Consider the following 20155-nt stretch of genomic DNA (forward strand, 5'->3'; position numbering starts at 1 on the left):
GGTCTTTTTTGTTTCGCATGTTTTGTTTTGCACTTTTTTTTTTTTTGTTTTGCACAGCTTCTCTTGTTGTTCTTGCTATTTTGTCTGCATGGAAAAGCAACAAGGAGAAAATAATGGTAAGAAATAGGACTTACCTCTGCAGACTCACCAGAAAAAGGTTTTTATAAAAATTTATCTTCAAAGGATCCTGAATGATGCTGTGAATCCTTTTGCCACACAGAGACAATCAACGCTCATCTGACCTCACCTCCAGAGGGAAATCCAGCCCGTGCAGCCAGTGTGAGGTGGGAGAAGAAAATAACCCCCTGAATGAACCAATCCCTGCTGTGTCACGAGCAAAGAGAAACCTTCAGCCTGCAAAAACCCTTTTATGGGTTGCACAAACCTCGTGGGCTTCTTCACTGCTCATCAAACTATGGAAACCTTCCTGAAGGTGACCAAGACACTCCTGCACCACCGATCTCTGAACCAGGCATGTCAGAAGTACAGCAATTATTTTATGTTATTCTGGTAGGTAGGTATAGAATTCCTGAAGATTTATTTTGTGAGTCCTTCTGTTGATCCAGCTGTTGGTTTCTGGGAAGCACTGACAACACTTCAGTGTCACCTCCAGACGCTGCCTCAGGTCACGCTGTGCTTTTTCCACAGAGATCACTACCAAGCTACAGTAGCAGAAACCAGATTTGCTTGCACTGGCATGGAAATGAGCTGAAATGAAACCATAACTCGCTGGTGCTCACCAGAAATATCATTCTCTTGCCAGCCAAGGTTCCTGGTTGCCATCACCCTTCCCAGCAGGAGACAGGAGTTATGTGCACACCCCCTGTGCTCTCCCCATCCAAACAGGCCATTGCCATGAGAGGTCCAAGTGATCCCAAGGACAACTTCCCTGACTCAGTGAGGAGCTGCCCTGGCACATGGTGCTGGCTGGGGTCATCTCAACCCCCTCCAAACCCTTCCAAAGTGACAGCCCACGCTGCTGTCCCTCCATGGCTCAGCTCCAGGAGTTTCTCTCCCTGTTCTGATTTCAGGGCAGGAGGGAGGCAGGGAAGGAGGACTCCTGCCCGCTCCTGACGAGCAGGTAGAGCAGGACTGCTGTGGGTGGGGCAGGTGGGATGGTGGAGCCTGGAAACGGCCCAACCTCTCTGGTCTGCCAGCTCTGTCCTGCAGTGGGCACAGCCCAGCTCTGGCCTTTGCCTGGGGTGGTTTCTTCACCCTCTGAGCCTCCTGCAGAGCTGCCTGAGCAGCTGCTGGTGCAGCCCAAAGCACCTGAACTGGCAGCAACAGTGCATGGTCAAACAAAGGGTCACCTTCTCCAGAGGCACCACCCCCAGCCTCCCCACAGTGCTGTCCACCAGCTCCTCTGTGGGCAGTGGAAATGCAGGGCCAAGAACTGAGGGTCTGACCCCCTCTGGAAGGGGGCAGGGGTGGTGGATGTGTTTTGGGGTCTGTCACCTCCTTTCCAGTGGACAAAATTACTTTTGTCTCCCTGTGCCTGTGTTAGGTGAGTTCTCCCAACAACTAAAAATTTAAAAGATTTGTCCTTTTTTCCATAATCCAGAGCTGAAGGTACATCAACAAGACACAAGTGAAACAAGTGAAAAATAGACTGGTCGCTTTTTATTGAGCACCAAAGCAGAACCTGAACGTGTCTGTGCACCTGGGGCTTCCCAGATCCTCGGGGATGGGGGAGGCCATGGCATTGTCAGCACTCAAGTGACACAAGGGAAGGTGATCATAGCACCAAACATGCTGCAAAGTGTTAATGGAAGTATTAAATAAAACAACCCACACCAGTCATTTCCGACTGTGCTGCACCAGGTAAAGCACCTGTCTTTGGAGAGAAGACCAGCTGAGGACAACTCACCTGCTCTGTGTTTTCATTTCAGTGTCTGAGGGATGCCACTGCTGAAAACACAGCACTTTGACAAGTCCTTTCTGTGGCTTTTGTTTCTGAGTTTGACAATTAATAACTTGAATTAGCTCGGAAAAAAAAAAACCTCCTGAACATTTTAGCACCATGAAAGAAGAGTGATGGCTTTGATAACAGCCAGTAAACAGAAATTCATCATCAAATTATTAATTTGCCAATTTTCTTTTTTTAAAAATTCTTTTTGCAAGCAAAAAATTCCTGTACTGTCCCAGCCAGGTGGACAGGTACGTGTTTCTGCAGCCACAAAAAACCCAGACACTGAAGTGAATGTGTCCACTCAAGCACAGTTTGGGCGGCTTTGAGAGATTATGTTGAGATTTTAAGTTTTTTAATCTTTCAAATTTGTGAATGCTCAACACCAGTTCTTCAACTAGCTCCTCACAAGGTTTTAGGTACTGGATTCTTTAGTTTAAAACAGAACAGTTTGGCATTTACTCTTCGGGGCTCAACAGTGATCATTGGAGGGCTTTGCTCCTTTAATCAGAATTTGATTTTTTTCTGCAGAAAGAAAGGCTGAACAAAATCAATCCATTTCACTGAAATCAATTCACTTCACTGAGCAGCACTGAGGAGCGAGGATAGTGGCAAGTTTCTGCTCTAAACAGAGACTGGAACTATAAAATACAGATTTGGGGCTGGATAAGCTGGTCCAGTGAAGGATGATGAGCTTTAAACCTCCTCCCAACCCAAACCAGTCCACAATTCTCTGATCCTGTGGCTCCTGTGTCTGAGCAGGAATTCAGATCTCATTGCAGGAAGCTGTGCAGGATAAAATTCTACAAACAGCTCTGTCCAAACGTGGTGTTGCAATTTAACGCCTTGCACTTTGAAAAAACAAAAGGCATGAAAAAGTGGGTTCAACAAATGAAGATATTCAGGAAAATGTGGAGCCCTTCAGCTGTTCCTTTGCTCTGTAAAGCACCCAGGACTGTGCTTAGAATAGGAAACAGAAGAGCAGTTTGGCACCTTCCATCTCTCCAGCTGCAAACGTCACATGCAAAGTATCAAGAGGTTCATAGGTGTCCTGGATTTAGCTTAAACCACTTAGTGAGTGGAAAAAAGAGAATCCTGTATTTTGTGAGTGGAAGCAGGCACTTGCACTTGTGAAGTGGGTATTCATATTTATATGCAGTGCTACTACTGTGCAAATTAAAATGCTAATTTCATGCATGCAGATGGGGATGTGGACTAAACCATGGAGCAAATGTGGCTTTTCTGCCAAACAATTCTGGCTGATTTGTCACAATAAATGCAACTGTCCCTTCAGGACTGCCACAGGAAAGGAAAACCTTAATAGAAAATGTGTTTTCCATTGTATAATGGTAAACAGCTAAAAGAAGCTGTGAGGCCCAAATACAAATAACCAGACCTTAAGGATTTATGGAAGCCAACACAAAGGTACAGGAGTCCTGAGGAGCAGTGGCCCATCTGCCAGACAATCCTTGTCATCACACACATTTATCCTGGATTTGCTTTTCTAATACATTTAACAAATTATCCAGACTTCAGGCCTCTTGCTGAGGTTTTGCAGGTACAAAAACACAGATTTTTTTTGAGTATTAACTGTGCTGGCTAAAACCAGCACATTACAAAGCCTGGCATGCATTTGTGAGTCTGCTTGGATGTTGCAGGAAGGAATCTGTTCCATTATTAACTCTGAATCTGCAGCTCACCAGACTGAGAAAAGGAAAGTAACCTAAAAACATTTATAAAGCTGGTTCTGCTCCTAGCTTAGACTTCCTCAAATTCTTAAGACTTCAGGTTTAGCCATTTAGAGTGGATGTCAAGCCTGGTAAAACCTGGATGTAAACAGGCAAAGAAGAGACTTGCAGGTTTCTTTGAATTTTAAGCTGATGAAAAGGCTTCTTTAAAGGAGTTGTTCAAGACAGGCAGGCCCTGGCTTTGATCCAGAGAACCTCTTTAGTCTCACCTATTTTAAAGCACCTTAGATATGACATTTAGGCAGAATTCTGACATCACTGTGGTAGCACTGGGTTGTGTTCATGGGCCTGAAATCTGAATTGGTCACACAACAAGCATGTAAAGGGCAGGCTCTGTGTCAGCAGCCTGATCATGGCACTGTGGCTCACTGGGGTCCCTTGGAGGTGTTTGCATTTCACTCGGAGAAGGGCAGCTGATAACCAGGGTGTTTTCCTTCAGGGGATCACACTTCTCCCCCTCCTGATGGGGTTAAAATCTGGACTCATCCTGTTCCTTGGATAACGAAATTTTTTTGTCAGTGATGGGCAGGGATCAGGGGGATGCTGGAGATGTGCTTGTGGAGATGTGGGACCGGAAAGCTGCTGGGTAAAGCATTCCTTGACAGAGTGGTCCAGCTGGGTGAAAACCAAACAGAAAAAGAAAAAAAAAAAAAGAGGGATTAAACTATTTATCCTTCCTGGGATGTTTGCACAGAACTTGTCCTTAAGTAGCTGAGTAATCTCAACAGCCAGCCTGACGTAGGTACAGAAAGACACTGAACTGCTTTGTTTTCATAGCTCCCAGCTAAGCCCAAGTTAATTTTAAAGTGAAGCCGAAAGTGTTGAGAAAACCATCTTGGGACAGAACTTCTGGTATAATAAATATTTTCATTCTTGCCTAATGCAAGGCTGATAAAATGGATGGAGCTTTTGCTGTTGGCTTGCCTCTGGCCAGATAAATGTGCCTTTGCTCACATGAGAGGGTCCCAGTGCTCAGCACAACTGTTCACACACACAAAACTGTCCCATAAAACCCCCCGTGTGCTGAAGTATTTGCAAGACTGACCCCTTTTTGCCGTCAATAATTTGAATAAACAGCTTTTTAATTTGCCTGGCAGGACCAGTTACACCTGCGTTAGGAAAAGCCCCCAAAAAGTCTTAAGGCACATCAAGTTTTGCAGCATTTATTTTTCATCCTGAAAGTCACTCCATCCTCTAAATACCCACAAGGCAAAGGTTCTTGGAAGAAATCAGGTGTGTCTGGTGGAATGAGAGTGCTTCATGCACCTGTGGAGGGTTTTAAGTGCTGTCCTTACTCCAGCATTTTGCTTAGAGGAAATATCACCCTCAGACAATCTTTTCTCTGAATAATCGAATTCTAAGCACCAGCTATTTCCACCCAGCTTTCCCTTTATTCACAGGGCACTTACCCAGGCAGACCTTCAATTAGCCTAAATGCTTCTGCTGGTCTTTCACGTAGCCGACCACATTGTTGGAATTGCTCCCTGTAAAACAAAGATCAGCAAAGTCAGGTTTTAGGCTAGGCTGGGGCAAATGGTTTCTCAAGGTTCTCTCAGCAGTGCAGTTTTATTGGTCCCATTATTCAGCAGTTCTCTTGGAGAGCTGGGATAGCCCACACTGGAATAGAGGAAAGGGAATCCTTTAATGGTTTTATCAGCCAAACTGGCCAGATTTGGCTGTTTGTAAATTTGATATCAAAGATATCTAGTTCTCTAGTTGTACCTGAATGTCACTTCCAGTCTGATCCAGATCCAAGAGGGAGAAACCAGGAGCTTTGATGCTGTGAGGAAAGGTCTGGGAGATGCTCCTGCTTTCTTTGAGACCTGGATTTGTGAGAGGGACCAGACACCTCTCAGGGAACATCGAGGGACTGGTTCACTGGGCTCCAGCCATCCCTTATCTCTTACCACAGTACAAGACCCTGCTTTTGACAGAGCTCTGTGTTCAGCTGCAAGGAGTCCTGGGCCAAGAGCAAAGCTCCAAAAATATGCTTAAAAATAACAAAAGATTATTGGACTGGGTGGTTCCCCTGGAAGAAGGCTGCACCATTTAACTCATTCTGTCACAGCTGAAAATTCTGATTCTCAGGAGTCCACAGTCAGGACATTGCATATCTTAAAATAACATCATCTGACCAAGGCATAGAGAGCTGGGGCTAAAGAATCTCTTTTTTCTGTGTACAAACCTTCATTTCCTAAGGAGCAAATTGCAGGAATGATAAAGCTTAATAATAAAATCGAACACTTCAGCTTACCAAAATATTCCTTGTAATACTTATGCCTCAGATTGTGTCCATCTGGAAAAGAAGGTACATGGTGAGTCAGCCTTCATTTTCTGTGTTAAGCTCTGACCTTTGGTGTACAGCACAGAGAAATTAGAGATACGGACACAATAACCTCACAATGAGGAAAATAAAAGTCCTCTGTAGCTGACGTAATTTGGGCTGCTATAAACCTCTTATAAACTGCTGAGACTACTGAGCTCTGTGGACACAACTCACTTGCCATAAGAGTGGGGATTGCCACTAGCATTTTATAATCTTTTCAGTAGCTACAAGTCAAGGAATCAGAGGCTTTCCCAAATGAAATTAAATTTGGGTAACATTTCAGACCATCTATTAGTATTTTACATAACTCAAGTTCCAGCTAGGTTGTTCTGATTGCCATTCATATAATTATTTCAGCCCTTAGAAATACTTCATGTCTAAGACCCCCACAGTACTACATTACATTGGTTACTATGAATGTTATTAAAGAAAAAGTTATAAAAGAGATGATCCAAAAACCATGGAAAAACTTTTAATCTGTTTTGGAAGCAGCTCAGAGATCTGGTTTGATGCTTCCCCTGGTTTTTACAGCGACCAAATGGCAAAACTGATGTCTCATGTCTCTACACTGAGGTGATTTGTAGCCCAGTGCCAATGTACATATCTTACTACTCAATGAATATCTAAACATGCTATGAGCTCTCCTGAAAAATACCTTGGCTTCTATAAGTTCCTTTATTGGGCAAATGTGTCAGCAGAATAAAGGCAACAAAGTTTTGGATGCAGAAAGCAAAGTCAGAAGACAAAACCGGACTTTACAACTCAGATTTCTTATTGAAGTGTGCAATAACACAGAAATATTTCTAATTTTTGTGCTGCGTAATAACAGCACATGCAGGTCACCACCTGCTCAGCTGACACAGCCCCACTGGCACAGAGTGTCCTGGTGTCCTGCTCCCTTCCTTTCTGGCTCTGCCCTGCACACATCAGCATGCACGAAGAGAGGGAGGGAGGTGGGAGCCCACTGACCTGGGTTTCCCCGGAGCTTGATGCACTGGCCCCTGTTGGGGATGCCCTCGGCCACGTTGCCCGGGTTGATGATGTGGCACTCGTAGCCCGTGGGGCAGTGCAGGGGCTCGTCCCCATCCTCAGTGGTGCTGCAGGCCTCGGCTGCAAGAGAAGCCTGAGGGTCACCAACCACCCTGAACATGACCACACAGCCCCTGCTCCTGGGCAGGACCCCAGACTCCTTCCCATCGAGGGCAGCACGGGGCTGGCCCCTCCAGACCGCCCTGTGCGGGTGGGTGATCCCAGTCACACCTCACACAGAGCCTGACCAGTGTCCTGGCACAGCTCAGCCCCAGTCCCTGCACAACACCCTCCCCACAGCCTGATGTGCAGGGTCTGCGTGAGCCTGGGGTTGGAGACCACCCACCGCTGCCCACCCTGCTGCTGGTGACCCCTCCATGCAGCTATCCCCTCCAAGCAGGGGTCGGTGTGTCCCAGCCAGGGCTCTGGCGGGCTGAGGAGTTGGGAACGTGAGCAGGAAGCTGGCAGTGTCCTGCTCTGCTCTCTGCTCCACACCCATGGACCTGCTGCTGAATCCAAACCTCAGCTGTGACTCACTGCGGGGTCAGGCAGTGCCACCCCTGTCCCAAACAGAGGTTTCACCACTTTGACCCGGGACAGGCAGCAAGGGCAGCACAGAGTGGGAAGGTAAAGCAGGACTCAGGCAGTGTTTGTGGCCATTAAATGTACAGACTCCACAGGGCTGCTCCACCCTCTCATTTGCAGGATTTTAATTTCGAGGACCTCTGCTGTAATTCTCGTGCCGTGACTGATGGTTCTCACCTCCCTAATTACTCCCTCAAGCTGAGATGAAGGTGTTCAGATAAGGAACAAATAATATAAGCATGACAAGGATGGATGAGGAAGAACCTATTTTATCTTATTTCTATCTGTGCAGCTCCAATGAGCTGGAGGCAGAATTTTCTCTTCAAGAACTTGGAGTTTCCATAATACATGAAAGTCAAGGCTCAGCAAGTCTGATACCATCTGTGTAAGACCAAAGAGGGGAATTTATTTGTACCTCCCATATCTGACTAAAGCTGATCAAAAGCTGGGTTAACATTTCCATGAAAAACCCAAAAACTTCAGGTGTCCATACATCTGGGAATGTCTCATAGAAGAAAACTTCTCTTCCCACCCCCCCACTCCCTCCTTATTCCAATTCTAGGTATTGGAAAAAATTAATTAAAACCCCTTTCCCTATGGAATGAACCTGAGAAGCACAACCTCATTATCAATCTACAAAATTAGATGCTCCAGGTTCACGTGAGCTTGACACAACTCTGCAGAAGTTTGCCAGGGCTCCTGTCCAAGGCACCCTTCAGATCCAAGAGCCACCGCCCCAGCCCAAGGCATCTGGGTGATGAGGCCGCTCTGGATTAAAGGATCTCCCATTCCAAGTCCACCTACGGTCTATCAGGAAGCTGGCAGAAAACGTGTACAATGACAAAGCCTTTATCTAAAACAAAGATATATCTGTAATTCTTTGAAGAATGGGTACAAGCCCAGTTCCCTGCAGCATTCCTAGTGTTCTGCTGGATAATCCATCCGTAAAAAGTAATTTATTTACTGCACCAGAAACCAGCCCCCAGCACCACACGGACTTATTCCCATGGAAACTCCAGACAAACACCAGCAGCCCCAGCAGCCCAACATCCTGGGCAAACTCTGTATATGAGGGATTTATTCTCCAAGGCTTTTGTGTGATTATGGACGTTGCAAAGAAGACAGAGAAATGTCCTGTACCTTGTAAGACTTCCTCTGGGCCATCTAAAAGCCACCCATTGCCTCCCAGCCAGCGGGGTTTGGGCTGAACCAGCCAGTCCAGGACTGCAGAAGACAGAAACAAGAGATCACAGTGTCAAAATGCAGCAGCCACAGGGCACAGAACTATGGAAAAGTAATGGATTTCCTCTAGGGGCCTGTGAGGAGGCTGCCTGATGTTTGGATCTGATTTTGACTTATATTTGTGCTTTTGTTGTCCCAGTGGCAAGGCAGATGTGGATGTTACCCAGGGCCACAAGAACTTGGTGTCCTAAAGGCCCAAGCAGCTGCTGCTCCACATTCTCATTCCCATGGCAGGGAATGATGAGGTGGCTGTCTCACTTCGGTCAGCACTAATTCAGGCTGGGATTGCTTCTTTTCCTGATATAGAAACACAGGATCACAGAATGGTTTGGGTTGGAAAGGACCTTAAATCTCATCTCATTCTACCCCTGCCACAGGCAGGGACACCTTCCACTGTCCCAGGTTGCTCCAAGCCCCGTCCAACCTGTCCTTGGACACTGCCAGGGACAGGGCACAGAAAATGCCCTCCCAGGAAAAGAACTGGCCTAGACTGACTTCTACAGTTCGACCCCGTGGAAATTTTGCAACACCAGCTGGCCTTGGACACCTTTTTAACTCATCATCCCCCCAGAAACCAGAAGGGTGGAACTGAGCTCCATCCCCAACTCGCACTCAAGCCTCCCACCCCACACCCGACGCACATGGGGATGACCACCACCACCACCACCACCACCACCACCTCCCCCATCTCTGCAAGCTCCTCTCTCTCCCAGTTTGCCCACTGCTCCCGCTGTACCTGGCGGGGGCTGCACGGACTCGAGGCAGGCGTAGATGCAGCCGTTGTAGCAGCAGCGCTTGTGGCGCTCGCACTCGGAGTCGGAGCGGCAGCTGGGCACCTCGCAGGCGCGCTCGGGGAGGCTCTGCGGCGGCGGCGGGCACCGGTCGTTCTTCTGGTAGTGGGAACTGTGAGAATGAAGAGGGTACTCATAATCCTTGCAAAGAGAAGAAAAGGAAATCAGGTTTGGCGTAAGGTGAGGACCAAACATCCCGCCAGCTGAGGCACGAAAAGGGGTTTCGAAGCGGTTTTTTGAGGATTCGTCAGAGAGGTGGGTTAACTGTCCAGCTCTCCCAGAGCTGTATGATCCCCCCAGTGAAGTGCTTTGGGAACAGCAACCAATCACTAAATGAGTGTGTGGAACTCGTTTTATAATTGAGATTATTGCAATGAAAATTAGGAGATTGAAAATAATCCTTTAAAGTCTTGTATATTTGTCTGGGAAACAGAGAGAAAGACTCCAGGCATCCTCATGATGAGGACACCAAAACACTTTGATAGGGAAGCAGGAAATGAGGGTACTGTGTTGTTTTGGGACATGGAACAAACGCCCCTGGTAGCACCTCTCTCCTCAGTGGGCTCCTTCCACCTCCATCACCTTGTCTGGACCAGAATTTATAGGGGAGCCTTTTACCACCCTGTGGAGCTCTGGGTTGTTAAATTGGAGACCATTTCTAAAACATGGGACATTCTGGGTGGGTGAGACCTGTGAGAGTGATGCCAGCTTCATCCCGAAGGAAATGAGGCCATGTTTGAGTGACACAGAAAGGAGAGCTGCTCATTGCACACTGACGGGACAAGGGAGGTGTAAAGTGGATTAACAGGCACAGGGTTTTAGCAGGAATATCTATGAGGCACCACTCAGATATTTTTCACACTGGGAATGTTTTAGCAAGAAGCCAAATCCCTGCAGCAGAGAGGTGAATCACCCCAGCCCACTCCTTTCTCACCTGTGGCTCAACCACTCGCTCACCTCTGGGCTCCAGCTCAGCTCCCCAGGGCAGCAGAAAGTGCTCAGGGCACTCAGGTCTCAGATTTATTAACAACCATTTACAAGCTCTAATAAAATCAAAAGATGGAATCTGGATTTGCACTTTTACAAGAGCTCAGCGTCAAGCCAGGGCTGTGAGGTGAGCGCTGCCATGGCCTCACGAGCAGGCTGCTAAGAGTCATAAATACAAATAAATGTGTATAAATATACATGTGGCCCAATCACTGGTGTGTTCCAAAATCAGTGATGAGAAACTGGGGGTGTTATTCCGAGGAAGAACATGGTGCAACTGTCTCCCAGGGGTTTCTAGGAAATTTCACCACCAGGCTATGGAGAAATTTGAGATGAGATTAATATCCCTCTGTACCTACATCCTGCTCCATCCTTATTGCTGAAACCCCCAATAGCTCCTTTGGAGCATCTGTGCCTTTGACAGCAGCCTGTTCCCACACGGATTCTCCCAAAAACCAAGGAGAGGCCATTGCACAGAGATGGAGTGTCAGAGAGACAGAGAATTTCTGATATTATCACTAATGACAGTCTCCTGCCCTGTTCCCAGTACCAGCAAAAAATTTCCTCTTTTTCCTTAAAAACCCTTCTGTGACATTGTTTTCCTCTGAATTGATAGGCTGTTTAAACCACTAAAAAGGTTTGGAAAAACCCAATTTTGATGATGTTTTCCATGCTGAAGCTGCAAGCTCTCATATTAGCCCACTCCTCAAAAGCTGCAAACACTCTAAAAAATTTGAAACATCCTTTAAACTTGAAGATATTGAAAAAAACCCTTTTATATTTTTGGGTGTTGTTGGATAAAATATGTTTCTCTTTAAATAGAGAAAATTTTCAGACCAGGCATAATTTTGGGATATAAGGCAGCACTGAACAATAAATCTGTGCAGCTCCAAACATTGAATAGGTCTCCTTGTTGGAGGGAGTGTTCATCCTGGAAGGCCACAGTCTACTGTTCTATTTGAAAGGTCATCTGCAGACAGAAATGTGACCAAAATAATACTGGCAAATAATGGATACATGAAAAAATGGCCAAACAATTACTGCAGAGATGATTCAGAAACCAAGAAGCCAAAATTGCAATGAACAGCTGGCTCCATAAATGAAATTTCCGTTGGGGAACAATGTAACTGTTGCAGCCAAATAACTTTGTTCCTCCTGACTTCCCTGCCCATTTCTCTGCTCACCTATTGCTCAGAACTAATTTCTTTCAAAATAAGAATATTTTGCTTATTTGGTCTAATAAAACCGTTGCTCCTTGTTTCTGTGTGCATTAAACAGGATTCCCTCAATCCCCAAAATAACCTGCTTAAGGATGTCCCCAGGTTTGGGTTACAAGGTTTTTTAGAAGCTCTCCCAGGATTCACAGTTTGGCTCTGATTTATTATTTTTACAAATTGTGACGACAGTCAAAATTTCCTTAAGAACATTTTTCAATGCAAGACTTGAATTATTACATCAGAGAGACTTATTAAATCATTTAATGACAATAACTGCCTTAGAGATAGCCAGAAACAAACTAAGGGGAAAAGTTCAGAGTTCAGCTGAAGAACCCTGGAAGTCTACAAGGATGAGGAACAACCTGAATGGAATCACTCAGTCTCAGCCACAATTTCAACAGCAACTGAGGGATGCAGTCTTCCTCCCCAAAATCCCAGATCTGTCCTGTTATTTGTGCCTGGAACTGGTCCCTGAGCTTGTGTCAAAGCAGAGTTCTCTGCTAATTCATTTTCTGCATGGAGCCCCTCGAGGTGACACATGAGGTTTATTTCAGCCTCCCACCACCAGCTCTGGCCCTGGCAGCTGTTCCCAAACACTGGCCATAAAGCACCTTTCCTCTGAAAAAAAAATACACAGGCAGGGAGAGTTTAGAATCCCCCAATAGTTCCATCAAAGACCTGGAGAATCACACGTCATTGGTGATCAAAGTGGCAAACACCAGACTGAAGGCAGGTTAAGCAATCTGAAGGACAAGACCAAAGCAATGGGAATAATCTTCTCCTGTTGTTGGCTCTGGGATTGTCATTTTGGTTCTGCTGTTTGCAGGAGGAAGAATGCTGCAGGATTGGGGTGGGCTCCAAGAAGATGCACAATAGTGATTAAAAGGCTGGAAAGCAGGGAGCACTGAAAAAGGGCTCTGTGCGTGCAGGTTCCAAAGGGGAGGCTGAGGCTGCTCTGCTCACAGGTTATTCTCAGGATATGGGGGCCAGAAATCTCATTGTGCTGACCTGGGGCACAAAGAGGGTACCCCAGTGCTGATTTATGGCAGCTGGCTGCAGGGTAAATAAACTGTTGGAAGAGCATTACAGCAGCTGTGAGGAATTCTTCATCTCTGGAAAACTTTAAAAGAAGGCTGGGATTTTTCTGAAACACTTGCTGCAGCTGACAGTGGAATGAAATCCAGGCTGGCCCAGTTCTTCCCAACAGCCATGATGGGTGTTTTTGTAATGAACTGAAGCCCACTCCCAGGTGGCTCCCTCACTCTGCCCTTTGGGAACAGTCCCTGGCGTGTGGGGGCTGCACACCACCAGCTGCAAATCACTGAACTTGACAAGTGTCCCTCTGGCTGTAAAATACCTGGGTTTGTTAAAGCCAGAAGCCAAGCATCCCACTGTGACTGCCAGGTTTTTCTCCACGCTGCAATCCCCCTTTCTCCCTTCCCCATTCCCACTTGACCCCTCCTTGCCAACCAACACCCTTCCTCAGGGTGAATGAAAATCCCCTGGCCAGACCACAAGCCAGCTCCTCATCCTCACACCTTCCTGTCATTTTGCACCCAGCATTTTTCTGGATACGCTCCTCCTGCTGTAGCCTCAGATTTTCTGGACTCAGACCACACAGCCCTCGCTCAGCTCCCTCCCCCGTGTCCTTCGGGGCTCCCACAGGGATGTCTGTGGCCCATGTCCCATAAGCACCTCCACGTGCCATCCCTCCCTCCAGGTGACTCACAGATCAGCTGCTCTACCCCCAGACTCTGATATTCCAACTGCAGGGAACACTCAGCATTTGGTAGGAGAGAAAACACCCCTCTGAGAAACCAGAGGGGCTGCCAGAACGCACTCCTGGTGGAGAAGAGGATGGAGAGCAGACGCTTTCCCCCTGACAAGGCTTTGAAGAGGAGAAAGAAAAGTATTTTCTGTTTTTCCTGGATCAATGTTTCTGTCAATATGAGCGATTCTAGCTGAGCTTGCCAGATCAGTAGCACCTGGATGCCAGGAAAAACAGTGCTTTGAAGAAGTGCAGGTTGAAAGAAGAGGATATGTCCTCAGGGGAGCCGGCTCTCCGCCTGGGCAGGGCTCGTTATCTGAAGATCAACATGTAAATTCCTGTTCTGCTCCCGTCCTATCTCTCTGGGTCATTCACCTAATAGTTCCTATTAAATTTGAGCTTCACTTTGAAACATGGCAGAAGAACATCCATATAAATGCACTTTCCAGTCAGTGATTTTGCAGGAAATGCAGCTCTTTTATCACCATTTTCCAATTAAAGTGCAAACCAGAGTATTCCCTGTCCCAGGAGAGGCTAGAATGAAGAAAACGTCTTACAAAATCCTGAGGTGCCTTTCAAATATCAGCACAATGTTTTCTGCAAAATTTCAAGGAGACAAGACAGAATTGGAGCTCACTCATCAGAGGCAAGGGATGTGTGTCACAATTCTGAGTCAGCAATTGCACAAACCAAATGTTAGCCATGCACAAACATCACTCTAAAAGTCATGGGCATAAAAACATCCTTTCTGAATTAAAAGCTGCAGGAAACAGATGGAGGAATCTGCGTGTGGCACCAAGGTGCTGTTTATGCACTAGCAGCAGCTGGAAGATGCAATCAGACCTGAACATAAGAAATTAGGTTGGTGGGGGCTTGCACCCAGGCAATTCAAGGGGCAGAACCCTTGGGTCAGTTCTAAGGGGACTTTGATGGATCAAGTAAAAATTTCAAATTTATAACTTTTCTTCTTTTTAAACAACAAGTCCTAAAAGTCAAGCTATCAAATAATTTTCCTTTTTTCATTTCCATTTCCTCCACGGCCATCTCTAGCAGTTGTTCGGCCCAGACACACCAGGACAAGACCCAGCACCATCCCCTCCACTCCCAGTAAGTTGTTGCTGCCCCGGTTCCAGCTCCAGCACTCGTGCTCCGAGTGGATTTGGAAGCGGTGGCTGTGCTCAGTGCCCTGTGAAGCCTGCAGGCTGCCAAAAGCAGGCAGGCACAGATGGTGCCACCGAGTGTCTGCCAGGGCGTGGGCAGCAGCTCTGCTCGCAGGGAATGTGCCAGGCACGGCACAGCCACGGGAACGGATTTCTGGGATCGCCACCCTTCGAGGTGATGGGCACTGGGAGTCTGAGGTCTCTGTGCTGGATCCAGGGATTTACAGAACCCTGGGCAATGCCACCACACCTTATCTCGGGGAGCTGGACACATTTCACCCAAAGTTACCCCAAAAGGCAGCACAGGAGCTGGCCAGGGAACCCTCCCTGCTCCAAGCCATAAATCCCATTATCTTCTTCCCACCAAACCTATCCCCGGACCTGCAGGCTTTGCATCCCCCTTCTCCCTGGTCACTTTTGCCTTGCTGCCCTGGGGAGTTTCCAGGAAAAGCCGTTCCAAAGCCCTCTCCCTGCTCCGAGCGCGCTTCCCAAGCTTCCCCCTGCAGCAGCTAGGTGGCAAAAGTCCCGTGCAGCCTGGGAAAACTTAAGGAATCCTGTTAGAAAGAGACAGCCACCGATCCAAACACTCCTGATCCCAAAATGCGTAAGGAAAACTCCCCTTTCGCGGCGAGCATCCCCAGCTCCCCCCAAAATCCTCCCCCAAAATCCCCCCACCCTCACTCACATCGTATTTCTCCGTCATTTTCAGCAGAGCACGCTTCCAGAGAGTCCTGGCACAGCCCGGGTCCGGCAGCAGGACCGAGACACACAAGGCTGCAGCGAAGATCTTTTTACAGAAATGCATCTCTGGCAGCAGCCTGGGATCCATATTTCCAGGGAGAGATGAAATAAGGAGCGCGGCTCTCGGAATCCAGGCGGTTCCGAGGCTTGGCAAGGAGAGAGGGAGATGTGGAGGGAGGGAGAGTGAGGGCTGAGCGCTCGGAGAGCCGCTTTTCCCTGCGCAGCTTCTGGGAAGGGAAAAGCGGGGCGGAAAAAAAAAAAAAAAAAAAAGAAAAAAGAAAAAAAGAAAGAAAAAGTAAAAGGAGCCCAGAGGCAGGAGCCGGGAGCTGCTGTTGAACTTCTTTAAGTTAGATCAGGTTCTCGGCTCACATGTTCACACAAAGCTCGCGCTCTGCTTGAGTGATGGACGGGAAGATTACTTGGAAAGATTATTTTTAGACCTTTGTTCCCAACATCTGGCATCCTCCGAGAGCCCCATTCAAAGCCAAAGCGTGGGATCAGATGACAGCAGCCGCAGGGGAAAATGAAGGTCTTGGAGGGGTGGGCTCGGCAGATTTTTGCAAACAGTTCACCCAAACTTCGCAAGAGACTGGGCTCTCCCTTTGTGTGCTTCCCACCGTGCCCCCGGCTGTGGGTTTGCATCACGTTTTGACAAAGTGATAACTTCATCTGAAGCTCACTCGAAGGAAATGATTTAATGACATGATAAACATTTAGGGCTTTAATTAAACCAAGGTGACGTTGGTGTTCCGAAAATGATTTTGAAGGAGAGGGAAGACGTGACCATTAGGAAAAAATAAATTCGGGTGTGGAATAGGGAAGGAAGGTGGTTCAGAAATTACACAAGCACAGAGAAAGCAAGGAAGGGGACATGAGTCAGGCTGTGCATGACACTGGGAGGGACAGAAGGAGTGGACGTGGGGTTTTGGACATCCCCATGGACATCCAGTGCCTGAAGGTTGGGAATGGACTCGTGAAGGCAGGCTGAAAGCAGCCCAGCATCCTGCCTGGGATGGAGACAGAGGCAGGTGCTGAAGCAGAACCATGAGAGCGAGGCAGCTGTTACATACCCGTGTGTAAATATGTGTGACTGCAGGTATGGGACTTTAGAGACATCAGGAGTGCTGCTCAGGGCTTGCTGAGCCAAATGTGAGGGCTGTCTATTTTATAATTCCCCCTGAATTTCTCCTCCAGAAGCTTGTCCAGCCTCCCCTTGAATGAAGGAAGAAACAGAACTACAAAACTTATCGAGATACAGACACTAAGCCCTGTTTGCCTTTGCTTTACCCCAGCTGCAGCCCCGCTGAGCAGAGAGGAGCCTTGCTGGATGCATCGGATTAATTTTATATCTACTCTAAAATGGGTCTGCAGAGGAGTGTTATACCCTGTGGACAATCACAGAAAAAGATCTTCCAATTATTCCTTATACCTGAAAGCTGTGGAAATTCACTTTGATCCATGCCCAAGTGTCAATAGCTGCACACAAGTGGGAGCCAAAGGATTTCATCTTGAAGCTTGCCAGGATATGATGATGGGAACCTGAAAAAAGAGCAAGGTGTGCCTTAAAAAGCTCAGTATGTAAGGGAAAGAATTTGATTTGTTTAGAGTTAAGGTTCCTAAAGGTTTTCTAGCAGTAACTGTGCTTTGGGCAGTTCTCTCTATATCTCTACTGCTATGAAAAACTTCTTAGTAACAAAACCTGTTCAATTCATGCCAGGGAATTTAGTTGGGAAGTAAAGCCAGGGATTACACTTATGGGGGGAAAGAGAGGGGTGGGGAAAAGGAATGAAGAGTTAAACTGGAGAGGGTCACCTCCCTCACAGCCACAGAGGTACAAGGTCCCAGTGGGATAGCACAAGTGCCTAGCCTCTGCATGGCCTGGGGATCCCAAAGGAGCTCTGCCAGCAGGAGTTTGAGAGGGAATCCCTGTGGAGATGCACTGACCCTGCATGGCTGTGTTTGTGCAATCCCATCCCTGCTTGATCCATAGAGTCATCCCTTAAGGTGCAAGCGGGGTTTTGGGGGCTGACAGGGTTTGAGGTGGCCCCATGGTACAGTTGTTTCAGGCACAGAAGGGGACAGGGAGGGAGCATTTGGGCTGGAGAGCATTTTGTACCACAGAGGCTTCAGCCTCCACCCGGCTGCTGAGAAGGCTGTCCCAGCAGGGAGCACAGCTCCAGGTCCCTGTCACCTGCTCTGCATCATTTTGCCAGCTCTCCTCTCCCCCATAACTGCACTCATGCATTTCAAGCAGAATTTATCCCAGTTTTCCTTCAAACAGGTCATTTTCCTCAGGCTTCTCTCTTCATTTAATGATAACTGTGGACAGCTCACATCCACAGCTCAGCCCGTGGAAAAGTGACTCCCTAAGGACTGAAGTGTCACCTTTGGATGCTGGCAGAGCTCAGCACCTGCAGGTCACTGTCACCTCCACCCAGATCTCCTCCAAGCACCATCTGAAATCGGCAGCTGTGCCGCAATTAGTGAAAGGCACACTCAGACACCTTCATTACATCCAGAGAGGAATGAATCACTGCCATAACACTGCGACCTGATCCACCTGTGACTTGATTTTTTACTGCTCAGAGGGCTTTGTCTGACACCACAGGATTCTCCAGTTCCTTTCACAAACACACCTCCCCAGTTTGTTGCAATTTTAATACCTGCACCTTGATACAGGCACATCCAGGAGCTCCCACCCGTGCCCCGTCTCCTGTGCTCCGAGGTGACAAATCACATGGCTGGTTGCACAGAACAAACAAGATTTTTCCTTGGAGTATTCCTCCTTAATTTATGTCTTTGTGCTGATATTTCCCTTGTCTGTGCTCTTGCTGAAACCCAAACCTGAAACAACTGCTCACGGTAAATCTCCCCAATTTAATTCCATTTTTTGTTGTTTCATATAATTGCAATCTGGACTTGGAGCAACTAATTAATTCTAGAGATTAATGGCTACTTCAGACGCCATTTACTGGCCTTTATTTTTGCAGATACACAGCTTTGACATTTATCTGGGAAAAACCAGGGTCTGTGCCTTACAGTCCATGGATTGTGCACCGAAGAAGTGAGAATTCTGCGAGACTCAACTTCAACAGATGGTCATGGTCTTCACATAAAAATGCAAAATGATGTTATAACACTGATGGAACTGTAACTCATCCTGCACACAACTATTTCATGAATTCTTCCTGCCACCCATCTCCATTCCTCACATGCTTCTACCTCCAGTCTGTGTTGGAATCTAAGCAAGGGATTGTATATTTTTTATAGGGTTAGCAAAAACTTCTCTGGCAATATTGGGAAGAATATTTTTCTCACCTTTTCTGGATATTCATCTTCTTGGCAGTCCCTGCTGGGCTGTGTTGTCACAGGACAACTCCAGGACATCATTTATGCCACCCATATCCACATTATCCTCCCATTTGGAGCTCAGTGAAACCTAAAACACAAGCGACCTCAGTCGCTCACTTATGGAGAACACTACAGAGCAGTTCCTGTCTTACCAAGTTCACTTTTGAATGGCCCATTCAGACATAAAAGAAGAGGAACAGCCTTGACCTTCTTGTTTAACATCTGCAGGTTTATGGCTCCAAGTAGTAGTGCAAAGCATTCTTGTGAAGAAATTTCAGGCATCAGGCACAATTCCTTATGATCACAGCCACTGGGGATAATTAGAAGTTTAAAAAAAGCAGGTTTCTGAGTAGTGTAATTCAATTGCCAGGTATTTGATGATGTGTGATGATTTAAAAGCAGTTATCACAAGAACAAAAGAAATAACTGCCATTTTCTCTTAAACTGCATCTTATCCACACACAACAGTAGGGCTAAAGTCGTTCACTGCAAGTGGAGCAATTCCCTCTGGTGATGGCTGCATCCATAGGGGTGCATGGCTATCCTATGCCAGGGCAATAAGTGATGCTGGTAGAAGGCATAATTGAATTATTGCAATATCTTGGCAGGATTTGGCTCCTGTTTCTGTGAAACCATGGTTATTCAGCAGGCCAGCAGTTAAAATAATTTTCTAGCATGTGCTTGTCCAGGGAATCCGCAGAACATCACTAAGTCAAGATTTCTCTGCCTCAAGATTTGTGGTGCAGTTCCTCACACCAAATTCCCGCTGCCTTCAAGGATTCTGAGTGAGATTGCTCCATACATCACCACTGAGCAAAGAGTCGCCCTCTGTGCATGAATGTTTGTGAATTTCCATCCCACAAATGGTTCCAATAAGGCAAATTCTGCAGTACCATAAATTGCTGTCAGATGATAGTGCAAGAACATGGGCAAGACTTGAGCACCTCCTCGGGGCCTGTGAAACCCTCAGCATCATTTGTTACAGCCAGGGAGATGTATCTGAATGAAAGGACAGGCATTTTATCAGCTTAGGGCAATAAAACAATTTTTGGCACCAGGATTCATGCTGCCTGGTTGGGATGCCTCAAATAGTGGTTTTCAAAAGCGTTCTCAGGGAGGTTGTGAGTGAAAGTCATGGGGCAGCCAAGGAAAAATTTCATTCTCTAGCCAAAAACAAGGTAGGTCAGCCTAAGTCAAGACTTGCCTTTTCCCAGAGGAAACATCTGACTCTTAAAGAAAGATTATATCAAAGAAAGAGTTTCCTCAGAGCACAGCACTGCAGCAGCACGAGGTGACTCATTTTA

At 46.9% G+C, this 20155-nt stretch overlaps 1 protein-coding gene across 1 annotated transcript; it reads right to left on the minus strand.

Moving 5' to 3' along the window:
* Positions 1-1598: 1598 nt before the first annotated feature.
* WFDC1 (WAP four-disulfide core domain 1) lies at positions 1599-16121 on the minus strand. The gene is made up of 7 exons (XM_048316965.1): positions 15445-16121; positions 9573-9768; positions 8735-8818; positions 6950-7090; positions 5909-5950; positions 5064-5138; positions 1599-4269 (listed from the first exon to the last, which is right to left on the minus strand). Exons 1-6 carry the CDS (start codon positions 15586-15588, stop codon positions 5080-5082), a joined length of 666 nt encoding a protein of 221 aa, XP_048172922.1. The 5' UTR covers positions 15589-16121; the 3' UTR covers positions 1599-4269; positions 5064-5079.
* Positions 16122-20155: the final 4034 nt, after the last annotated feature.

The sequence above is a fragment of the Corvus hawaiiensis genome, chromosome 12 (genome assembly GCF_020740725.1).
Source record: "Corvus hawaiiensis isolate bCorHaw1 chromosome 12, bCorHaw1.pri.cur, whole genome shotgun sequence".
NCBI classification, from domain to species: Eukaryota; Metazoa; Chordata; class Aves; order Passeriformes; family Corvidae; genus Corvus; species Corvus hawaiiensis.